The 25,439-nt window shown below is 33.5% G+C and overlaps 1 protein-coding gene across 1 annotated transcript in view; it reads right to left on the bottom strand.

The window, feature by feature from the left end:
* Window positions 1-22,253, bottom strand: part of LOC129234202 (bifunctional 3'-5' exonuclease/ATP-dependent helicase WRN-like) — a 101,436-nt gene extending 79,183 nt beyond the window's left edge. Inside the window, exons 1-3 of the mRNA XM_054868121.1 lie at window positions 22,115-22,253; window positions 2,666-2,854; window positions 774-851 (exon numbers count right to left, since the gene is read on the bottom strand). Of these exons, the coding sequence (XP_054724096.1) occupies window positions 774-851; window positions 2,666-2,854 (267 nt within the window). The 5' untranslated portion in view covers window positions 22,115-22,253. The remainder of the gene's footprint in view (window positions 1-773; window positions 852-2,665; window positions 2,855-22,114) is intronic.
* Window positions 22,254-25,439: the final 3,186 nt, after the last annotated feature.

Below are 25,439 nucleotides of genomic sequence, written 5' to 3'. Positions count from 1 at the left end.
ATTTAAGTTTTTGAAATTCCTTGAAAAGTTCTTCAATTTTTGTATCTTATCAAGAAAATAAAGTATGGATTGTCCAAATGGCCAGAATATTACTCTTCTATTCTTATTTTCTGAATGTCTACACAATTTCTTTTAAACTATTTTGTAGAATTTTCATACTGTAGGGCATTACATGAAAAAAAAAATGGGATTAGGGTTAGTGATCAAAAACAAACTTCACTAAAAGCCGATATGAGCAGATGACGGGGTGCTTCTCTTTTCTCCTCTCTCGTTTTTCCTCTCTGTCCATTAATTTCCATGATTTGTCAAGCAAGCAATTTTTATTTTGTTTGATCTTGATTTGCAAAAGAATGTATGACTTTTGAAAGACTTTGTTGGCCTTTTTTTTTTCATATTTTTGTAGTCTCAATTACCTAATATAAGACCTCAAAATACAGTTGTTTTTTTTCAAAAATTTCTCGGGGGGAAAAACCCCTGGACCCCCTGAAATTATGGATGTTCTACATCCGACTTAAAGGGACACTCTCCTGTCATCCTTACCACTACAAGGTGAATAAGAAAAATAATAAGAAATTAAAATAAAATAACAACAGTCCAAACAGTGGAATCATTAGAAATCGAAACAAAAAGTCTTCTATGTTAACATTTTTATGCATTTGGTGTGTCTATGTATACTATATGTGTGTGTTAGGGGAATGTGCTAATCCGGGCCCCTCCCGAAAAAAATTTCTGGATACAGCCTTGTTTTACTCTATACATAAAACTACTTCTACCTTTACTATGTCACCAAATTCATCACTAATGTTTGCCCAGTCATCATCATCGCTGAATTCTTCGATCTTTACTTCATCCTATATGAAAAGAAATAAATATAAGGGCAAGTCAAATCAGACATTATAAATCTTCAAATCAGTTAAAAATGTATGCAAATATTAATTTCAAAAGTTTAGATTTCCTGAAAAGTTAATCAGTGTTAATATTTGTATTTATAATGGAATAATTTTATAAACACATACAAAGCATGTGTAACTACCATGCAAACATCATTCCAGTCATAATCTAAACTGTTAAAAAGATATTTCAATCTAACCCATAGTAATTTTTCATGTCACTGAACAATAAATTTGTATTACAAATAAGTTTTAAATACCATTCATTCAAAAGGATAAAATGAAATGCTGTTCAGTTTTCTTTTATATACATATTCAAAATAGCGGAAACTATTTCTGTGAGAGGGTCAAGGTCAGTGGCAGATTTATCATGCCCAAATGCAGAGGCTTCCATATTACACAGTCCAGTCACATTAATGTGACCATCTGTCAAAAGCCAGAATAACCACCTTTCGCAGAGTGGACTGCTGCGAGACGTGCAGGAAGAGAGTCACTTAGGTCCCTGAAGGTGTTCTCTGGGATGTTGAGCCATGCCGACTCGAATGCCGTGGCCAGCTGCGCTAGATTATGCGGTTGAGGATCCATGGTGCGAACAACTCGATCGAGATGGTCCCACAGATGCTCGATTTCGTTTAAGTCAGGTGAGTTTGCTGGCCAGGGGAAGACAGTAAACTGATCCTGGTGCTCTTCGAACCATGCACGTACACGGGCAGCTGTATGGCACCTCGCATTGTCCTGCTGGAAGATGCCATCATCCTGAGGAAAAACAATGCGCATGTAGGGGTGGACATGGTCCGCAAGGACAGATGCGTACTTGTATTGATCCATCGTGCCTTTCACAATGATCAATGAACCCAGAGAATGCCAGGAAAACATTCCCCAGATCATAATGCTCCCACCTCCAGCTTGGACCGTTCCAGCAATGGTTGCAGGGTGGTTCCTTTCAGAGGTTTCACGCCTTATACGCCAACGTCCATCTGTCCGATGGAACGCGATTCATCTGAAAACGCTACCTGTTGCCACTCATTGGACGTCCAGCTGCTGTACTGGTGTGCAAATTCTAGCCTTCGTCGTCGATGAACAGCAGTCAGCATAGGTGCACGAACCAGGCGTCTGCTTCAGAGGCCCAGACGCAGCAATGTTTGCTGAATAGTAGTTTGGGAGACACTTTTGGTAGCCCCTTGGTTTATTTTGGAGGTCAGTTGCTCAACGGTAGCCCGTCTATCTGCCCGAACGCATGTCCGCAACCGTTGTTCGCCTCTGTCATCTATGGCCCGTGGTGCACCACATTTGCCACGTCCCTGATTTTGGACAGTCCCATTTTGCCGTGCACAGTACACTTTTACCACGGCGGCACGCGAACAGTTCACAAACTCAGCCGTTTCGGAAATGCTTCCACCCTTGGCCCGAAAGCCAATGATCAAGCCCTTTTGGACGTCGGATAAATCGCTTCGTTTCTGTATTGCACCAACGATTGAAATGTTTTACGAAGCCCTCACACACCCTTTATATGCGCTCAACTGCACTATGCTGCCACCTGCCTTCTGTGATTGGTTATTTAACTCTGACGTGGAAAGTACGTGGTGGTCACATTAACTTGTGTATAAGGGCCCCAAAAAGGATTCAAATGTGCACATGAAAAAATGTTTACTTTAGACATAGGGGCTCCCAAAAATGCGTTGTGTAAATCTGCCACTGGCCAAAGGCAAAAGATTCTTGATTATTCTCTCAAAATGAAACAACAACAGACAGCTTCAAAAAATATTTTAACTCACTTTTTCCTTTTTAATTGGATGCAAGAAAACTGGAATTGCATTCAAAGCAGAACATGCAGTTTGTATCCTATTTTTAGCTGCTTGTACCGATTCTTTGTTCAGTGCGGCATTTTCTAAGAAATCAATAGCATTCTCGTAACTATTTTTCAATTCCAAAATTTCTTGCGTCAACCTTGAATCTTCTTCCATCTTAAAAAGAAAATTTTTCAGACAAACACAAAAAAGGCAAGATTTTTTAAGATAAAAAAAAGAAAACAATACAATTATATATTTTTTTCTTTTATTATTTTATGTGTTACATGTTTTTACTATTTGAGTTACATTTTCAAAGAAAATACGCAGAGTAAAATGAAATTAGAACAATTGTTTCATTTAGCTTTAAATACAATATTGTGATTGATTAGTAAATGCATTGCTGGTTGTACCAACCATGCATCAATAAGAATACTTAGTGAAGACAGAAAAAATATTTTGTCACAGGACCATTAACAGACTCAAATTTGTACTAAAAAGGTTTTTGAACGTAAAACATGAAATTTAAATACACTCAAACCTTTTTTTGTGCACTGGATAGGGAATAAAACCTGTTTGTTTTATAAAGAATTTTGCAATTGAGTCCCAATCTAATTGAAATTTTCATATACAGCAAACAAAAAAAAAAACGCACAAAAACAGGTTTGAGTGTATGTTTTTAAGAGTTTGTACGTTTTTGACACAACAGTTTTAACCATAGTTTAAATTTAAACCGTCATGTCAAAAATCTCCTAGCAAAACCAGTATATTATCGACACCTGAAACAAGGTATTAATGAGATGGCTAATACAAGAATCAGGACTGGCAAGTTTCTGCCGGGACGGTTAAAACCACTGGTAGAAACCGGTGAAAACCGGCATGGCAAAAACCACTTTCTGCCACATTTTCGGCAGAAACTGGCAAAAACTCTCAAAATGACAAAAAAAAAAAAAAACTATTGACATACAGTAGAAAATGCATGGAAAAAATAATTATTAACCAAAGCACAGTTTAATTTACAGTAATATAACAATTCAGAATCAAATGTTACATTGTTTGGACCATTCAGTTGCTTCATGGAAAAGGTGGTTCCAAAAATCTAAATAGTTTCTCAATTTAATATGCACGAATGAGAAACTTTAGAATATTCTTGCAACAAAAGAGCTAGCAGGCAATGCATCAAGGAACAAGCAATATTCATAAAACTTTCAAATTGTATATATATTTTTAAACTGGTTCATCATGTAATAACTAGGGTTGTGGTGAAAATTCGACTGGAAAAATGAGTTTTGAGAAGTGGGGCCAATTTGTTTTGCAAAGCTCTGACTCTGATATTAGGTACAAAATCTAGATTAATATTGGCAAGTAAAATTTGACACTTTCTTCTGGAAGCACATGATAATTTCAATCACAAGCAATTTAGATGAAGCTTATTTCTGAGCAAATTACAAACAGTCGAGGAAATTACAAACAGTAATGTCAGTTTGTCACTCCTCTATCCTAAGAACTCATAGGATTTTCGTCCTTTGTTAGATTAATCCAAATATTACGAGCATCAGCAATTGAAAAGTTCCCTTTCTGAACTACATCAAGGGCACTAGCATAACATTTTATTTTTTATTTTTGAAAATGAAGTTAAATTGTTTTGTTTACCTAAACAAATATCATTTAGTAATTACTTTAGTTTTTTAAGATGATTTTAAGTTTTTGCCAGTTTCTGCCGGTTTTAACTGGTTATAACCAGTTTCTGCCGGTTTTAACTGGTTATAACCAGTTTCTGCCACCGGCAAGGCAAAAACTAGTTTCTGCCGGCAGAAAGCCAACCCTGACAAGAATACAATCAAATATACAAATACAAAAGTGACGACCATCAACAGGCTCTGGGCAGGGTTGTTTGGTTTAAACCATGGTTTGAACCAATTGATTTTTTTAAAAAAACAATGCGGTTTTTTTTAAAAAATGGTTTTTTTAAAAAAAAGCCAAAAAAAAATCCATTTTACAGGTTTACATTGATTTCCCCACACATATTGAAAAATGTAAAATTCCATTTATGCTAAGTTCCTAGCTAAGTTGCAGAGATAAATACTATAAATTGCAAAGTTGCTTCTTCAAAATGTATTACAAGCTTTAACCGAAAATAAATATTAATATATTTTTTATTTCATTATATGTGCCATAAAGCAGATTTCAGGAAAACTTTCATCATCATGCTTAATTTGCATGATTAGTTAAGATTTACTAAGGATTGAATCTTTTATTGTAGATGCAATCCATTATATTGCTCACTCCTGTTGCAGGGGTGTGACATTTTTGCCCATTTATTTGCACTTTCCTGGAATTTTAACTTTGACTTGTAAGGTAATCAACAGTCTAACTTAATTGTTTGCACCTAAAAATTAAGATTTGTTCTGCAGGTGAACACAAATAATATTTTTTGAATCAAATTTTAAAAAAAAGTTTATACTTCACGTATATAACGTTTTTGGCAAAAAAAAAATTTCTTGAAATAGAATTTGCTACACATTTATTTGTTCTAAAGAGTTTGCATTTAATATTTTTTAAACTTCAATGCTGGATGCAACATGTATGCAAGGGCGGATCCAGGCTCCGGTTAAGGGAGGGGTCACCAAACGTGTACCCACAAACAACGGTATCTTGGTGGGGGGGGGGGGGTAACAACATGCTCGTCAAAAAAAGGGGGGTTCTTCGGTCTAAATCGTAGTTTTACCATATTTCGTTATGTATGAAGAATCTGAAAACGTTGGTATTGAAATATTGTGCTTGTTTCTTACTTACCAACAAATCGTTGCATTATTAGCATATATAAAACAAAAAATACAGTATGCTTCAAAGAAAACTATGTATATTCTAAACATTACAATTTTTAAACTTTGTGGAGGCCTGATTTTTATAATTTGAACTAGGAGCAGCAGCAGTCATTTATGTTGGTCAACGCACTAGATTATACTAAAATGAAAATGAAAAAATTATAAATCGAACAAGAATTTCAAATTGTACAAATACCATACTGAATAGTCAGTAGCAGATTTTAGGGGAAGTCCAGGAGGTTCAGGCCCCTCCCAAAGGAATAAATGAATGCAACTATTTTATTTAATTTTTTAATTGACTTCTCTTTTACATAAATAAAAAACTTTCAGTCACGAAAAAGAACACAAAACACACAAAACATATTTGATTAAAAGTATTTTGTTTGCTAAGGAAGTACAATAGGGCAATTCCATGGTGTCGGACGTAAAAAATGAAAAAAAATTTCTCAGTTTTAATTCCATTCACCAAATATAAACTGTTCCAAAATGATCAAATTTATTTACAAGATACTTACTACATCCCACTGAATAAAAAATCATGTTAGTTTTTCAAAATAGATCCCTAAAGTATAAATTTTAAAAATTTAAAGAGTTGGTGTTGGACGTAAACACACAAATAGTAAAATTGATGGTTCACTTAAAAATCATTAAAAGTCTGTGAATTGGCTTACATGTTAATTTTAAAAACAGCATAATTCTAAAGTACACTTATGATTGAAGCATATATCACAGTTTTCAAATGATATTATAAGGAATAAAATTATTTAAAAAAAATATTTTTAGCTTGGTGTCGGACGTAAATTTTCGGTGTCGGACGTAAATTGTTCATATTGGATGTAAACTATTGCTCTTAAATGTAAATACACAACAATGATTAGAGTTATAAATATGTAAATTATAGGTTACATATACTGAAACAAAATTTACCAAGTAAATTCAAAAGTAGGGCTGATTGGGGGAAGTGGGACACTGGGGTAAGTGGGTCACCTCCCAAAAACTGAAATATCCATGTGGTTTTTATACTTTTTTACATTGATCATGTCATGGTTCATCATAGTGATTAGTTTTCCATATATTTGGGTTAAGTGGAATTTTTTCTAGGTCAGAGATCTTAGTCAAAAAAAAAAAAATCTGAACAATATTTTTTGGTGAGTTTAAGCAGCATTTTTCAAAGAAGTGTTTCCCGGTTAGCATTTGTTTTTTTTATGATCATTAAAAATTCATGTACAGTTTAACTTAAAGTGCATACTGCAGTCAGAATTTTTGAGTAAAATATTATTAAAAACTGTTTTAGAGGAGGGGCCCCACTTACCCCGTAAAATTTTGCTATAAGACGTCCCCACACTATGGGGTAACTAGTCCCCCCCCCCTAACAGTGAGGATTTGAAAATCAAAAACAACTTTGATGAAATATTTGTATTAGTGAAATACAAGACAACTGTGATGACTTAGTAGGAATTGATAGTTCAGCTACAAAAGCTGGTGATTAGTTATTTGTGAAACTTACATGAAAGAAAACCATCAAGATTTATATGGGTTGAATGTTGATAATGGTTCTTCCTTAGCCAACTTTGCATAGACGCAGTTATTTAGTGTTTCTAATTTCTTTTTACACTTATAGTTTTGGCAAATTTGCCAAAATTGATATCTTAATCAACTGTATTATGTTCATTCAACACACCTTTTCTCAAAAGGGGTCCTACTTACCCCTATCAACCCTAAATGTATATACAATAAATTCACTAAGTTGTTTTTTTATGCATGTTTCACTTTAACTTTGAAATTAAAGGCAAAAAAAGGAGAAACACGGTTGAAAACATATGTTATTTAAAGAAATGTAAGGTGTCGGACGTAAATAGTGTCGGACGTAAAAAAATTTTTACGTCCGACACCTTAATTTTAGTAAAAAATATTCACTTGTTACAAAATGAAAATAGGTTACATCAAAGAGATTGAAATTCTTACTTTGTACCCAAAAATACATGTATGTAGCTTTAAAATTATTGGCTCAGCATAATTAACTGCAAATTTTGGTGTCGGACGTAAAACACTTAATGTACCCCAGAAGAATTCTTTTAGAAATCAAAATTAATTATATTTTGACACATTTTTGCAACATCACCAGCAACACTCTGTATCTTTAAATGGTTATTCATCTCAATTCATAATATTAGCATGTATTTTTTTGGAAAAAAACAATTTCATCGAGAGTCCCCAAATATGGTTTGAAAATACTCAAGATGTTGACCTTGGTTTAACCAGCTGTAACTTATTTATAACTGAAGTGATCAAATTTTAGACAGACATTTCAAAATATACAACTCTTTACCTTTAAAATGATACCTCATTTGTTTACAAATTTTAATTTTGAAAATTTGATCATCTGTTGACCTTATCATGGAACTGCCCAATAGACTCTCTCTATTCTGAACACTCATTGGACCGAACGAAAGTCTTCAGTTTAAGAGGGTGTTCAGTATAGGGGGAGACGAAAGTAATGCATACGTGATTCCCGGGACCATCAAAATGTGTTCAGAATATCTGGGTGTTCAGGTAAAAGAGTCAACTGTACTTCAGGAGTCAGAGGCCAGAATACATTTAATTCATCGAAGAACCTAATACAGGGTGGCGACAGGAACTGTGAAAAAAAGTTCCCTGACTTTTCCCTGATTTCCCTGATTAAGTTCACCAAATTTCCCTGATTTACGTTACCAATGATAATAGTTTTCTTTCCTTGCTCTACTTGAAATCCATTAAATGTTTGTACAAAATGAAGTATTTTAAACGTTTTAACTTTTAAGTTGCGTAAAGTTGTTGAACTAAAGATATATTTTTAAAAAATGCTGCTTTTTTAATAAAATGGCTAAAAAAACATATCAAGTCAATTTTTGAGGGGAAAAAACCCCTACAAAACAGTATATTAAATTTTTCTACAATGGAAAGATTATAGAAAATTAAAAAATAAAAAATACTTTACTTCCAGAAATCACTTAGCATAAGAATTTTAAGAAACTATTAAAATCACTGTTCAAAACATATGTGTATTTATGATTGAACTAAAAAGGAATTGAAATTATTTTGAACTAAATTTTCAAACAGTATAATAATTGTAGCAGAATAACAAATAATAGTGAAAGAATAGAAGTAATGTAGTTATTCTTATATAACTAATTGACATATTTATGCAAAGCAGATGAAACCATTTGACATCCATTCACAGGGAGCTTTTCTCTAATCAAGAACATAGGTTTTAATGAATGAATACGGCATTTTAACAGAAAAAAAATAAAAATATTTACGTAAGTAAACAGAAGTTTACTCTATTTCAAATGATTTCAGTATGTATCGAAAAAAATTCTTAGATTGCTTTTGTAACAAACAACTTTGAAATGCAAAAAAAAAAGCGTTTAGTTAATTTCAAAATATATAAAAGAAGAATACAACATGGTTATAAAATAAAAGAATCACTTAAGTCTGAAGAAAAGAAAACATTTATAATCGGCAGTGACAACAAATAGTATAACGGCAAAAAACAAAGTTTTTTTTTAATTGAAAGTTCAATTTTAGCAATTAAATTAAAAACGTGAAGAAGTAATAACATTTAAGCTTTTATCAGGAATTATTCAAAAACTAAAGATTTCTTCTTGAAATCGTGGTTACAGTACGCTAATTACTTCGAGACAATGGAATGAAGACAAAAGAGCTAAGGCCTTTCTTCCTCTTTGCCTGTATGGTTGTTTATTTTACGTAGCATTGAAACGTGAAAGGAAATTTCACCCTAGGTAAAATAAACAACCTAACACACACAAGCAATCTTAGGAAGTTCATCCTGTGGTTAATAAGTAAGATTCAATACTTCAACGTTGAGGAAAAAAGATGCACAAATATGCGGCGGTGTATAATCGCACCTCATTAATTTTACTTTTTTTTGGACGCATAATTGGCGGAAAATGTGTAGGGAATTAGAGTACTAAATTTTGTAAAGCAAAAAAAAAAATTTTTTTCTTCATAAAAATTAATTTTCCCAGATTTTTTGTAATTTTTTCAAAATTCCCTGATATTTCCCTGATTAACAAAGTTCCCTGACTTTTCCCTGATCTCCCTGATCTGTCGCCACCCTGTAATACTGCGTTTCGTCTGTTAATTCCTCTTTGAGGGAATCAACTATTAACATTTTAAAATAATGTGTAGCCTAGAAGAGTCATTTCTATCCAAGAAGCTATTTTGGAAACAATATATTTATTTTTTAGCTTATAAAAAACGTAGAATGAAAATAATCGCATGGTAGTTTCTTGGCTAAGCCATATAATATTAATAGAAACGGCATTTAGTATCAAAATGGTATGTCATCTGCATCAGGACATTAAGAACAAATCGACAACTACTTTGAAAGAAATAATTTCTACATAAAATAAAATATAATACAATACTACTAATGTAAATATACTATAAACTAAATACAATAAAACTTACACGTTATGAAGGTATGATTTTTTTTAGTTACATAATATTTTATAGTTAACACATAAATTAATTTATAAAAACTCAAATGAAGTATGGGTATAATTAAAAACCTTACCCTCATGTTATTATCATTATGACAACGGTTCTAATTGAAACCGCTTATTTTATAGCATCTCGGTGAAATTATACAGGGTTTTTAATAGGGGAATGTGAGGCAAAGTGAAATAGTTAACATGACTGAGCTTTTTCAAAATGAACAAATTGGAAATTTGTTTTGAAAATTACAGTACATAAAGAAAAAACATTGTATTTTATAACAAAACTTGCATTGAAACCTTATTTTTGATTTTTGGCAGTAAAATTGTTTCTTCAAATAAAAAAGTGGAAAATGTTAACTTTTTTTTTCCATGGGGCAAAGAGAAAATTGAAATATTTTTCGAATGAAATATGTTCTATTCGATTGTGAAAAATATTTTTGATCAAATTACTAAGTAAATAAAACGTGGGTGATTTATTAGATGATTGAATGAGTGACTTTGACTAATTGTGATAAATATTAAAAACACAAGTAAACTAAATATTAACTAAATAAATACTGCACCGAATATTGGAAGGTCCCAATTCATCATTCGATAATATCAAGATAATTTTTGAGTTACAACAAAATATTACAATTTGAGTATCATTTTTTAAAAATTGCTTGTATTATCATACGATTAGATTTTCGGAGGTAATTTTTTTCTTGACTGGAATAGACTACACATGACACATCTTACTACATAGTTATTTTTATGAATTAAAAAGTAGTTAAATTAACCTTAAGGGATCCTAAAAAACATTTGAAAATAAATTCATGAAAACTTTGTTACGAAAAATAACATTGGTGAAGGTGAGCGCTTTTCAATTTCCGGGGTCCCCTCCAAACATTATTTTAGTATTTCTGAACGGTTTTCTTCCACACATTTTCTCACAAGACAAAGTTTAACTTCCTTTTTGACTTCTTCGCGAATCTAGTGATTATGTGGTCAATGTTTACATCAATGTCTCTGTGGATATTTAAGAGAGAAAGTCCCACAAGGCGTTCCTCACACATTGAGGCTCTTAACCAGGTTTTTAAACGTCGCAATGTCGAGAAGGCTCGCTCACTTGTGGCAATACTAACTGGCAATGTAGCTATGAGTCGAAGAAGGCATTTTATTCCAGGATACATGTCCTTGTCACATTCTTCGATAAGTTTTATGATACATGGAGGGAAATCTTTAACTGGATTTTGATTCTTTTCCCGTGTCCACTCTGCAACTCACAGTTGATATTCAACTTGCAGCGATGATGTATTAACTGGCAAAAGTCCTTTATAAAAATCCCCCACTTTGTGCAAAACTTCGTTATTAGTACTGCTAGCAGAGTTTGCGGCAAGAGTTTGCGGCAAAAATGCTTTAAGATTGAAAACTAACCACATTTCGCCAAAATTGTCGAAGAGTGTCCGTTTTAATGAGAGTAAAAATCCTTTTTACAAGAAAAGTTGTATTCGTGACCGAGTTTGAGAGTCTCCACTTTAATAAAGGGAAAATTAATGTTTTAATCCTAGAAAATGGAGGGGGAAAAAAACTCCGAAATGAGCGGTGTACGTTAAGCGAGGTTTCACTGTTTTATGCACACTTAAAGAAATTTATTTTCCGCAAAACAACTCTTTTACGAATATTAATTGTTTATGTGCAAATTTAGATGTAACTGCAATAGAGGTTTAGCAATGATCTTTTCAAACAATATATTCCTCTTAAAAAAAAAAAAATCCAAGAAGTAATTCCAGGTTTTTACAGAAAAACCTATTTGCCAGAATTTGTTTATAAATATCCAACAAAAATTACTTTAACCCCTGCCCCACCCCTCTTTACTTTTTTTTTAAAAGCAAAGCCTCTACATTGTCTCGTTTTTTAGAGGTACCAGGTATTTTGTGTTGAGATATGCATTGCAGTCTATATATAACTGCAATATGCTGCTTCAAACTGCTTAAAGCCAGAGCTCTCAGCACGTAAATCTTTCTAATTTAAATACAAAAACGCTACCCCCATCCCCTATTTTTGCGCTTGGATATAATTTAAATTTGTACACAAATTGGGTGATCCTCAATTTCTCCTTCGAAAAAAATCTGTAACTGGAAGATTAAAAAGGATCTGGTGGGTAATGTTTGGTTTGGTTAAGGGGGGTGGGGTCATGACCCTCATGATCCCCCCCTCTTGGACCCACGCTTTTCCCCTCCGTAAATTTTGCGCTTGGATATAATTAAATTTTTTATACAAACTGGGTGATCCTCAATTTCTCCTTCGAAAAAATCTGTAACTGGAAGAATAAAAAGGATCTGATGGGTAATGTTTGGTCTGGTTAATGGGAGTAGGCTCATGATCCCCAAGACCCCCCCCTTAAATCCACACTTGCCCCCCCCCCCCCCCGCTTAAATTTGCACTTGGATATAATTTAAATTTGTTCATAAAGTGGATGATCCTCAATTTCTCTTTCGAAAAAATCTGTAACTGGAAGATTAAAAAGGCTCTGTTGGGTTATGTTTGGTCTAGCTAGGGGGGGGAGGTCATGACCCCATGACTTCCCCCTTGACCCCTCCCCCCCATAATTTTGTGCTTGGATATAACTTAAATTTGTTCACAAACTGGGTGGTCCTCAATTTCTCCTTCGAAAAATTCAGTAACAGGAAGATTAAAAAGGCCCTGTTGTGTAATGTTTGGTCTGGCTAAGGGGGGGGGGGGGGTCATGACCCCCATGACCCCCCCATTGGATCCACGCTTGCATGTATGCCACTAAATAAGCTGTAATTTAAGCCATGTTACACCTATTTTTGATTTGGTTCTTTGTTTTAGCGATAGTCGATATCTTTTCCAAGTCTTTCCAAAATAAGAACGGAGTTGAATATAGAGCAGCACTTTTTTTTAAAACTTTGTCAGTACAACAGCAATCGATTTTTTGACTGTTCAATCATGTACTGTTGTACATTTTGCTTTACTTCAATATTTGCGACATTGTGTATATAAAAATCAGCATTATGTAAGATCAGAAAGAAAAAATATGAAAATTGTTCTTTTGAAAAGATTATGCTTAAAAAATATAACTTTTACCTTTATTAGATAATTATTCATATTATGTTGGTTTTATAAAGTTTTTTTCTTGCATCTTCATTATATTTAATCTTAACCCGCATCGCAACCACTTCTTGAAGTATTTCGTATCATAAAGGGTCTATACAGTGGCTCCCAAAAGTGTTCGTACACCTTGAAATTTTGAAGTAAAACCAAAATAACGCAAAACTGAATTCGAATATGAAGTCCAATTTTTTTTTCACATCATTCCGATGTTATTCTGAATGAAACCCAGTAGTTTTTTTCAAAATATTGCCACATTTTATTTTTGAAATTTGACAAAAAACGAAGAGACAGAGAAAAGATACACCACAAAAGTCATCGTACACTGAAATATTTTCGAATAAATTCATAATTAACATTATCATATGGGTCATTCCATGTCAAGTGATCCAAAATTTGGGAAATTTTTTTCCTCACCCTTTTGTATTTCTTTGAAATTTGGCTCATCGATTGTACCCTTTGAGGTAATCAAAAGTCCAAATTTTTAGATTTTTATCTCTATTATTTTTTTATTTATGACACTTTTATTTTTCGAAAAACCCGCTTTTTTCCATGGATGCTTGAACATAAAATGGACGATAACTCAGCACCAAATATAGATAGAAAGATTTGGTAAAAAGCATTTTAAAGTACATTAGTTGCTGTTTAATAAGATATGCAACATGACCAATTTCAAAAAAAATTTAATTTTTAAAAAATAAAATTTAAATTTTAAATTTAAATTTTTCAAAAAAAGGTATTAATGAATTTTTTTTTTTAAATTCTCAAAAAATTTTGTGTATTTTATCTTCATTTGTGCAAAGTTTCAAGTTGGGATCTCAATGGGATCATGCTTTTATGAATTTTTAAATAAAATATGACTCATGAAATAACGACATTTTTCAGATTCTAACTAGTTAAATATGAGGTTCTCTCACTGGGGATGGTCTAGTAAAAAGTAATTGATCATAACTATGCTTGAAATGAGATGACATGAATTTGTAAATTGGCAAGCACCCCCCCCCCCCCCCCCGCACAACCACTTTTATTTATTTTTTTTTTTTTCAAAACTATTTTCAAATGTAAAAAATAAATAAATGAATAAAACACCAAAATGAATAGTAAACTTATTAAAAATTGGTAAATGTTCTTCTTTAAAGTAAGAAAAAGACCCCTTCCCCCGGGCCACCACTTTTATTATTTTTTTCCAAAACTATTTTCAAAATGTAAAAAATAAATAAATGAATGAAATAAAACAAAATGAATAGAAAGCATATTAAAAGCTGGTAAATGTTCTTCTTTAAAGCAAGACAAAGTACATTACCCCCCCCCCCCCCACACACACACACACTCACATATACGATTAACACTATACTAATATCACGCTTCACTTGATGCTTTTTTTTTCAGACCAAGTGTTTCTTTTTCAATCCGAACTTCACAAAGTGTACTTGATTATTTCACTATCTGAAAAGGAAAGTTATGATTCATTTCGTCCCTTACCCCTGCACCAACTTTCAATTTTGGATGGAGGAAAGAAATAGTTTGCCCCAAGATCACAGCAAAATAGGAGTGTTTCCCCCTGTGTTGTTTCATTCTTTTTACACTAAACTAAAAATAAATCTAAGTATCAGGTCATATGTCTGTCCGCATAAAACTGTCTTTCTACAACATTTGGAGTGCAGCTGTTTTTTCTTTTCTTTAATGCTAGTTTTCTTTTAATTTCACTTGTAAACGAGAGCAATGCAGCGAGATCTATTTATACATATATTAAAAGCAGTTATAGATCAAACAAATTTTGCTAATTTGAGCATAACCTTCCATGTTGTTACGTTTCATTCCAGATTGCCCCCCCCCCCTCCCCCTACCGTTTCACTTTCCGAAAGAAAAAAAACTGCAAATGAGTGGTTCTCTTCAGTTTTTCTGACTTTTATTTTTTATGACCCCCCCCCCCCCCCCCATTTATAAGCTTTAGTCACTACTGATGTTTAGCAGCGTGCGTCCCAGTTTATTATGGTTATAACTCTTACGTGCCGGCGTTTTTTTTAAATACAGTTTTGAAAAAAAAAAGATAAAAAGTGGTTGTGTGGCGGAGGAGGGGGGTTTACTAATGTACAAAGTCATGTCAGTTCATGTCAAGCATAGTCATGATCAATTACTACTTACTAGACCATCCCCAGTAAAAGAACCCCCATATTTAACTAGTTAGAATCTGAAAAATGGCATTATTTCATCAGTCAAATTTTATTTAAAAATTCAAAAAAATATGATCCCATTGAGATCTCAACTTGAAACTTTGCACAAATAAAGATAAAATACACACAAATTTTTGAGAATTTTTAAAAAAAAAATCATTATACCTTTTCTGAGAAATTTAAATTTAAAATTTAAATTTCATTTTTTAAAAATTAAAATTTTTTAAAATTAGTCATGTTCCATATCCTATTAAACAGCAACTAATGTACTTTAAAATGCTTTTTACCAAATCTTTCTATCTATATTTGGTGCTGAGTTATCGTCCATTTTATGTTCAAGCATCCATGAAAAAAAGCGGGTTTTTCGAAAAATCAAAGCGTCATAAATAAAAAAATAATAGAGATAAAAATCTAAAAATTTGGAATTTTGATTACCTCAAAGGGTACAATCGATGAGAAAAATTTCAAAGAAATACAAAAAGGTGAGGGAAAAAACTTTGGATCACTTGACAACGGAATGACCCATATGTGGTTTTTTTATTATTTTTGCATTGTAATGATACTATAAAGTCATTTGCCTTTCATTTTTTGTGTATTTACTCCCTAATATTCTGCTTATTATTTTTAAATGGCAGGTATGCGTAGAAAACAACAAACATGATTCAAAATTTGATTTTTTTCCCTCACAGTAGCCGTAAATTGGTTTGAAATGTCTCTAAATTGGTTAATTGTATACCGTTCTATAGTGAAATGTTTGATAAAATGCTTTAAAGACAAGAATCGGATCGAAAACAAGGTAAGACAAGGTCAACTGGCAAAGTTTAACAAAGCGTGATCGGAGGTTTACAGCTAAAAAAAACATGAAAAATACACATTTCAGAACTGAAAAAGTTTCTGCAGAATTGAATGAAACATTTTACGTTTAATTTTTGCCTAAAATTATTCGCCAAGGTTTCTGATTAGCTGGATTATATGGGACCTCTTCCCGCAGAAATTTTCTTGTTCGTGCGAAAAACAGTAAGCTTGCGCTTTCCGTCGTAAAATCAATGATAAATAAGCTCAAAACGTTTTGGAACAACGTCTTACTTATAGATGAAAATAAATTCAACATTTTGGGTTAAATTGTTGTATAATTGTAAATGGAAGAAAAAAAATGAGTAATTGAATCTTAAGAACTTAGTTGGATCAGTTAATCAGGACGGTGAAGGTGTTCTTGTGTGAGGGTACATCTCAGCATCAGGACTTGGAAATTTGGAATTTTTTGGTGAAATAATGAATTATGCTGTTCATTTAAATATTTTAAAAAACAATTTTAAATTATTAGCCCAAAATTTGGTAATCGGAAACAACTTTGTTTTTTATCAAGATAACGATAAGAAGCACACGTTCGCGTTTGTTGCCTCAAAATTTGTCCTTAAGCTTAGAAATATGTCCTCAATCGCCAGATTTAAACTTAATAGAACATATTTGGAGACATCTGGTGGCTAGATTTTGAAAATACACCATTGAAACGAAAAGCGAATTAGAAACAGTAAGACTAGTAGTGCGACTGAACACTCACTCAGAAATTGCACAAAAAAAGAAAGAAAAAACAATGAAATCTATTCCCAGATGCTTAAAAGCAGTTGTTGCTACTGCATGGTATTCTACTAAATAATAACTTAGTAAAAAGTTAAATTATTTACTAATTTTTTGACATTTTTTCAAAGTGTACGAAGACTTATGCGATAAAATTTCCGGCACTTTTTGGTTTATTTTTAAAAAACTAAGTTTTAATGTTTTATTAAAAATTTTCATGTAGTTTTGTTAAAAATAGATCATAGATCGTATAATAAAATACCTATTCCGAAATATTAATTCTAACCAATGGATAGAGGCCTATTTCATTGAAAATCGTAGGTGTACGAATACTTTTGGGAGCCACTGTATATACATGCATACTAATATGTTAATCAAGTCAAACATTTCAATCAATATTTCCCCCGTAGAAAGCTATTTTAACTATTTAATTTAGTTACAAGATTTTGTTCTTATCTCTTCAATTAATCAAGAAAGTAGGTATAATGTGACTATTAAATAACTGTTAATTACATGAAACCTTAATTACCTTCCGAAAATTAATCGTTTTTCTCGCAAATAGTATTTAAACCAAAAAAAAACGGTTTTTTTTAACCAACCCTGTCAAGGGGCTCTCGTTTTAGAGTTTTTTACAGTTTAGTCTAAAACAGAGGTTCCCAACCGGTGGTTCGCGTACCCCCAGGGTTTCGCGAACCACCGGTGCAGGAAGGCGGTTCGCGAAAATTTCGGTGCAATGGCGGATTTTCCCTAGTTTGGTAAAAAATTAAATTTTTTTTTTAAATTTGAAAACGCGCCAGACTCTTGTATTAAGCTCAAAAAAAAAAAAATCTTTCAGCGGTTTTATAATCTTGGTTAAAAAGAAATTTTCTCATTTTTTTTCGATAGACAATAAAAAGAGATATCCTTCCTTCTTGATTGCGAGGCGCCATGCAGAAATGTTGTATTAAGCTGTGGCGGGGATTACGATGACCTTAAAAAGGCGCCATCGCGTGGAGTCAATCAAACAATATACATAATATACATATGTCGAAAAAAATAAAGAATTCTCAAACAATGCATTATAGGGGTATTATTTCTAATCTGGTTGAAATATAACTCGGGAATTTCCGTCGAATTCAGTCATCGAATAGCAGACATGACAGCAAAAGGCTCCAAACTTCAAATTTATTACTGGATTTTACCCATCAGTTCGTTTTCAAAAATTAACATCAGCATGCTCATAGTTCTGGGGAAATAGTTGTTAACAGACGTATTTAGAGATACTTTAGAGATGCTTGAAAACAAGTGATTTTGTTTGCAATTGGTTTTGCTACGTGAACTTGCTACTCTGTTTGTGAAGTTATAATCGTGTTGGTAATTTTTATGATTTAATAACTTTCTGCTGTTATGGGTCGATGGTTGAAAACTGGTAGTTTGGTTGAGCGACAAATGGACAAGCAGTCAATCGATCAACCCTCAACATCAGCAGTAACTTTCGAATCAACACAGGATATTGAAATAGATAGCTGTAATGAACTGCCGCCTCCTCCGACTAAACAGAAAAGTGAACTAGGGGAGAAAAAAAGCAAAAATATGACAGTGACTATTTACAAATGGGCTTTTATTTTACTGGAGAAGAGTCTGAACCTAGACCGCTTTGTCTTTTCTGCAACGAAGTTCTAGCGAACAGCAGTTTGAAACCGTCACTTCTGAAAAGACACCTCGAAACAAAGCATCCGACACACAAGAACAAACCTATCGAATATTTTAAAAGAAAATTGGAATATAATAAAAAGTGGAGCGTCTCTACGTTCCTGTTAGAATCCAACGAAGATAGTAAAATGGCCCTTGAAGTTTCATATCGAGTCAGTTATAGAATTGCAAGATCTGGACAGCCACATACAATTGCAGAAAATTTAATTGGACCGTGTGTTAAAGATATTGTTAAGTGTATGCTCGGAGAAAAGTCAGCAAAAAAAATTGACCTGGTTCCGCTATTCAACAACACAGTATCACGCAGAATTACTGATTTGGCAAGTAATGTGGAGAAAGAACTTGTGAATAGAATAAAAGAGAATAATTTTGCGATCCAGCTTGATGAGTCGACTGATGTAGCAAACGCTGCAATATTACTTGTCTATGTTAGGTATATTTTTAACAATACAATTAAAGAAGATGTACTACGTGAAACCTGTGTAAGTTGACCACTTGCAGTTCAGCACTTTGGCGGTCAACTTAGACAGGTGGTCAACTTATAAAGGGCAGTAATTTTTTTTTTTTTTTTTGTCCATTTCTTGCATCATGCATTCATTTTTTTGAGGAGTTCACCCTTACTCTTTTTGTTAAACTCACTTTCAGTGTTTAACATTATTGAAAGTGAAACAATAATTAAAAATACCTATTAGTATTTATAATAAACAAAAAATAATTTCGTTATTTTTTCCTTGTTTTTAACTATATTAGACACTGTAGGTTTAGAAATTCCATATATGCCAGCTAATTTCCTCTGGATTTCTCCATTTTCAATTAATTTTAATATTTGATACTTTTTATTAATCTCAAGTTCAACTAACTTTCTTTTTGAAGCCTTTTTATGTATAGCACAAAGAGTAACAAGCTCGACTCTCCCAGTTCATAAAGGCAAAATTAAAATGTCCTATCTCTTAATCCCTTGCACCAGAAACATGTAACTTTACTCATTAGCAGCCCAGATCTGTGTACCCGCAGTGCGAGGGGCCCGCGTCCTTAAAGTGGCTACTGACCCTAGAAATTGAAGATAAAATAGAAAAAAACTAGCACTAAGACTTATGCACTTTACAAATAGACACTGCTGGCCACTAGGCGCCCAAAACATTTTGTTGCAGGGAGGCCCAAAATAGCTAGATCCGGGCCAGCTCTTTTTGTACAATTCCTGTGTTGCCATAACATATTGCAACTGAAAGAAAAGATTTTGAACTTTTCTACTGACACCTATTTTCATTGAACAGAGAACAAAATGCTATCTCAAATAGAACAACAAATGAAAAACAAGTTTAGAGAATAAAGAGCAGCATAAGCTTTATGCTGCTGTTTAGTTAGTAAAATGCTAGTCCGTCATCAAAGCATTAAAAACATTCTTAGAAAGCTATCAAATAATAATAATAATAATAATAAAATAATTAATAAATAATAAAATAATTTGCTGAAGAAAGTTTTAAAAAATAAACCAAGTGGTCAACTTACAAAGGGTTTTTTACAATACTTCAAACCAAATTCGGCGTACATTAGTGGTCAAGATAGACAGGTGGTCAAGATAGAGAGGTGGTCAAGTTACAGAGGTTTTCCTTCATTATATGAGATAGGACAAATTCCGTTCCTGACAAAAGTGGTCAACATAGACAGGTGGTCAACTTACAAGGGTGGTCAACTTTACAGGTTTTACTGTATTTGCAAAACCTTTGAAAACCAACACAACTGGAGAAGAAATTTTCGAACTGGTCAACAGTTACTTTGAAGAAAATGGAATAGATTGGTCTTTGTGTGTGGGTGTGTGCACGGATGGTGCAAAATCAATGACAGGAAAATTTGTTGGCTTTGTGGTGCGAGTAAAGAAGATCAACGAGAAAATTGAATGGACTCATTGCTGCATTCATAGACAAGCATTAGCATGTAAGCGTATTCCCGCAGAATTATCCGCTACTTTGAATGATGCGGTAAAAATTGTAAATTTCATAAAATCACATGCCACAAACTGCCGTCTATTTCACGCGCTTTGTGAGGAATTGGGAAGCTTTCATGTTACTTTACTTCTTCACACAGAAGTTAGATGGCTTTCCCGTGGCAAAATTTTGACACGCTTATTTGAATTGAAGTCAGAAGTCCAAGCATTTTTTGTTGATCATCCATTTCACTTGTCCACTTGCATATTCGATTCTCTTTGGATGCAAAGGCTTGCATATTTAGCTGACATCTTTTCAAAATTAAATGAATTAAATCTATCCTTGCAAGGTGCAGTTGTTAATATTTTCGTTGTATATGATAAAATTGAAGCTATGGTAAAAAAATTGAATTTCTGGATACAATGCCTGGAAATGGGTGAGTTTTCTTGTTTCACTTCTCTTAGTAGTTTTTTATCAGAAAACTCAATGAAACTTGATGAAAGCGTTAAAAGAAATGTATGTGAACATCTGCAACATCTTGAACTAACTTTTGACGAGTATTTCCCTAATAGGCATAACGTCCCTCTCTCAAACAACTGGATACGCAATCCTTTTGAAGGAAATCCATGCTTAGAGAACACCCTGACATTACCTGAAAAGGAAATGCTCATCGAGTTATCCTGTGATAATTCATTGAAAAATACCTTTAAAGAGCTCTCATTAATTGACTTCTGGCTCAGTGTAAGAAATGACTATACCGTTTTGTCCAAAAAAGCAATTCGAATTTTATTACCATTTTGTACAACATATCTGTGCGAGAAAGGATTTTCCTCCTATACTTATCTCAAAGATAAATACCGAAGCAGATTGAATGCAGAGCCTGATTTAAGACTCAAACTGTCAGACATTGAACCAAACTTTCAGTTTCTTTGTTCCGTCAAACAGCCACAAATATCGCATTAAGGATTTTTTCCCCAATTTAAAGTATGCTTAAAAAAAATAGTTGGTTTATAAAACTTCTTGTTTATAATTTTTCTTGTAGATGTAGTTTTAACTTTTTATTGATGTTTGCACTTAATGATATTTTACAATTATATTTTTGTTTATTGCAATCAAATGCTGCAAAAAATGGAAAGCAAACATGCTGTTTTATTATTGTTTCTTACATGTTACTAATTTCAACATCAGGGGGTTCGCGAACTTTTTTTGCCTGTTCCAAGGGGTTCGCAAAGAGAAAAAGGTTGGGAACCGCTGGTCTAAAAAAAAGTAATCGTAAGCTACTTTTGGTTACGCTGGGGGCCCTACCCAGGCCCAGATCCACATACCCGCAACCCCGTTGGGGGCATGGGAACTAAGGGGCCCTTAGTGGCATAGAAATCCAGCATACAGTAAAGAGCTCAGCTTAATTTTTGCAAGGAAGCCTTAACCTCACTGAAAATAGTTGAAATCTATTTTTTGTTGCTTTTAGTTTATCTTCATATGTTTTCTGATCATGAAGGGGAAGAGAAAAATTACGCTTCACAAGAAATTTCAGCATTCAAAATAATAGAGAAAACAACTGTTGTTTCCCTTACTACCCAGCATTTTATAGTAAAAATGGAATTGAAACCTGAAATCTACTTACTATTAATGAACTGATTTTGAAGATTCAGAGCAGCAATGTAAAAATAAAAATTTTTCCACCAAACGCATGAATCAAGGTTTATCAAATAATTCCTTTCACTAACTCTAAAAAAAGCGTTTGAAGAAGAAATCTAGCCCACCTGTATACAAAATCATGAATTTATTGCCGAAGAAATTCTAAAATCAAAACAAAAGTTTTTTTTTTTTAGAGCGCAGCGCTAAACAATAGTTGCCAATTTTAGAAAAATAAAATTTGGAAGTATTTTTCATTGATGACAAGCCATCCTTCTCAATTCTGATCGCCTAACGTAATTAAATATTAAATGAACGTCTAGTTACTCTTTTTGTGGGATAAAAGCCGTTGCAAAGATTATTAGTAAATTGCAGGAGTAGTAGACACTAGGGGTGCATTCGGAAACGCGGATCGGTCGCCTCGGTGCAACCGCAAGCGTTCGGAAACGCTTGCGGTGGAACCGGTGACGTCACTTAACCGCGTTCGGAAACGCTGCGGTTGTTTTCTGGCGGTCGACTTGGTAGCAACCTGTGGCACCGCTGTCTGGAAGCGGTTAGCAAGATCACAAACGTCACAAAGTCTGTATTGGCCAATCCGGTGGTGTTTCATGTTTTGATCGTAACGCACGTGACTTGCCTATTATGAAAGTTACGCTTTGATTGGAGTGTCGTTTGCTGCTGAACTAGAACTACCGCGGTTTAACCACGAGCGTTCGGAAACACAGCTGTTCTACCGGAATTCCTAGAGAAATTCCAAATACGTCATAACCACACCGGACTAACCACGCGGTGTAACCGGTGGATCGTTTCCGAACGCAGCCTTGGGGTGCATTCGGAAACGCGGATCGGTCGCCTCGGTGCGACCGCAAGCGTTCGGAAACGCTTGCGGTGGAACCGGTGACGTCACTTAACCGCGTTCGGAAACACTGCGGTTGTTTTCTGGCGGTCGACTTGGTAGCAACCTGTGGCACCGCTGTCTGGAAGCGGTTAGCGAGATCACAAACGTCACAAAGTCTGTGTTGGCCAATCCGGTCGCGTTTCATGTTTTGATCGTAACGCACGTGACTTGCCTATTATGAAAGTTACGCGTTGATTGGAGTGTCGTTTGCTGCTGAACTAGAACTACCGCGGTTTAACCACGAGCGTTCGGAAACACAGGTCATAACCACACCGGACTAACCACGCGGTGTAACCGGTGGATCGTTTCCGAACGCAGCCAAGGAAGACAGTGTTAACGATAGGACATTCGATTTTGCAGAAGTAGTTCATCTCAACTCTTCATTTCCTTCAAAAGAAAAAAAAAACGTTCGGTTAGAGACCGAAAGATTCTGAGAGCGTCAGGGTGAAATAGTGCAATATCTTCGCTTTTCTGTATGATTTTCTTATCGCTTATGCTGCCATCTAGTGGATAAATGTAAGAGTATCGATAAAAAATTATTATGAAAATAAGGTTGCAAAGTCCTATTAATGGAGGTTCTCCTTCTTTCCTTTTTTTAGTATTCATTTGTCCTTTATAATTAGCAAAAGTATAAATATTCGAATAATTAAAATGGCTAATAATTTTGTTTACGGTGGAAAAAAAATGAAAAAATACTTTTTCATTTACGTGCATGATTATTTAAATTAGATAGTGCAATCTTATAAAGGAAAGAGAAGAAGTATGAATTATTTTTGGTTACTCTTGGTATAAATGGGTGAATAAATAAATTTTCAAATTCAGTAATATTTTAATATGATAAAATTCAAATTGCCTGCAATTGTTAATAGTAAAAATATTCAAATAGACAAGAATAAGGTAGCATTATTAAAGGTTTTTTTCACTTGTGTTATTCTGAATAAATACATTGCGCATTCACATGAAATAGACTTAATATATTTAACAGCTACGATTCATGAAAACAGTAATTTAAAGTTGGACGGAAAAATTACAAACATTGAACGTTCTTGGAAATTATGGTACTTGTTACATTTGGAGGATGTTAAATTAATCCTCTGAACAAAAAAGTTCATGTAACCTCAACTGATGAAAGTATTCAGTCAACTTCGCAAAAAAGAATTTTAGAAATGGGAAAAAAAAGCATTAAAATAGAATTATTTTCTTTCTATTCATTTACTTTTTACAATTAGCATTCATATGAATTAATGCCAGGTGGAAAATAACTATTTACAATAGAATAAAAGTTATTAAAATAGTTTGTTGATAATCATATTTTTAAAAAATGAAAATGGTACTGAAAAATATCTGTTAATTAAAAGTGAACAACGAAAATTTTTGAATGAAAAAAAATAAATAAAAATGAAATTAATTTGAATTTTGACCTTTTGAATTCAAATTATGTTTTTCGCAATCGCGAGTGTGTGTGTGTATGTAGGCGTGTGTGTTTATGTGTATGTGGGGGGGGGGTATGTCAATGTGTGTGTAAGCATGTATGTATGTGTAGGTATCTGTAATGTATGTGTACGTGTCTGTATGTGTTTGAGTGTGTGTAGGTGTATGTATGTGTGTGTTGTGTGTATATGTTTGTGTGTGTGTACGTGCGTGTATGCATGCGTGTAAGTGTAGGATATTGACGCAACCTGGAGACGGTTTTCGCTAGAGGAGCAGCATCGTGAGGCGGTCGGTCGACGGTGGTGCTGCAGAGGGTGCTGGTGGGAAAATGAAGTCATAGGAACGCCAAAAAACAGTCAAATGAAAGCAATAAGCAATCGTGATTGCGCAAAAAATAAAAAAATAAATAAAAAAAAAACAATTCAAATTCGTTTACAACAAATTTAATGATGATCATATCAGTTAAAAATATGAGTATCAGTTTTACATCAACTGCAGAAAAAGCCCTCAAATATTTTACTCTGCAAGACTCTCATATGTTAAACACATTTCCTATGTTAAGATTCTATATGAAAATAGTTTTATTGTAATAATGATAAAGGTTAGAAATGACTACTTAACATCAGGGAATGTGATTTTTTAATTTTTTTAGCCAAAAAATTCGAATTTTTTTTATTCAATTTTTTTTTAGTCTTGAAACATTTGTAGATACCAATTATCATTATTGATCTTTCAGTACAAGTTCAGAGGCATAGCTCATAGCAAACTTTTATCATAAAATGTTTGTACATTGTGCATAGCAATCTAGAATTTTTCCCCCAGTCCCTTCTCTCCCCTTTTTCACGCAGTTTTCAAACAGAATTTTTTCTTTTTATTTAAAGAAAACTGTCACACATGATGATAGAAGTTTTACAATGAACAATTAGAAATCCTTGCAAATTTCGTCACCACTAGGTTTCAACTCTAGCTGGTCCACCCCCCCCCC

Source organism: Uloborus diversus, chromosome 1 (assembly GCF_026930045.1).
Source record: "Uloborus diversus isolate 005 chromosome 1, Udiv.v.3.1, whole genome shotgun sequence".
NCBI classification, from domain to species: domain Eukaryota; kingdom Metazoa; phylum Arthropoda; class Arachnida; order Araneae; family Uloboridae; genus Uloborus; species Uloborus diversus.
Note: the sequence above shows the minus strand (reverse complement) of the source record. Positions and strands in the feature narration are given on the sequence as shown.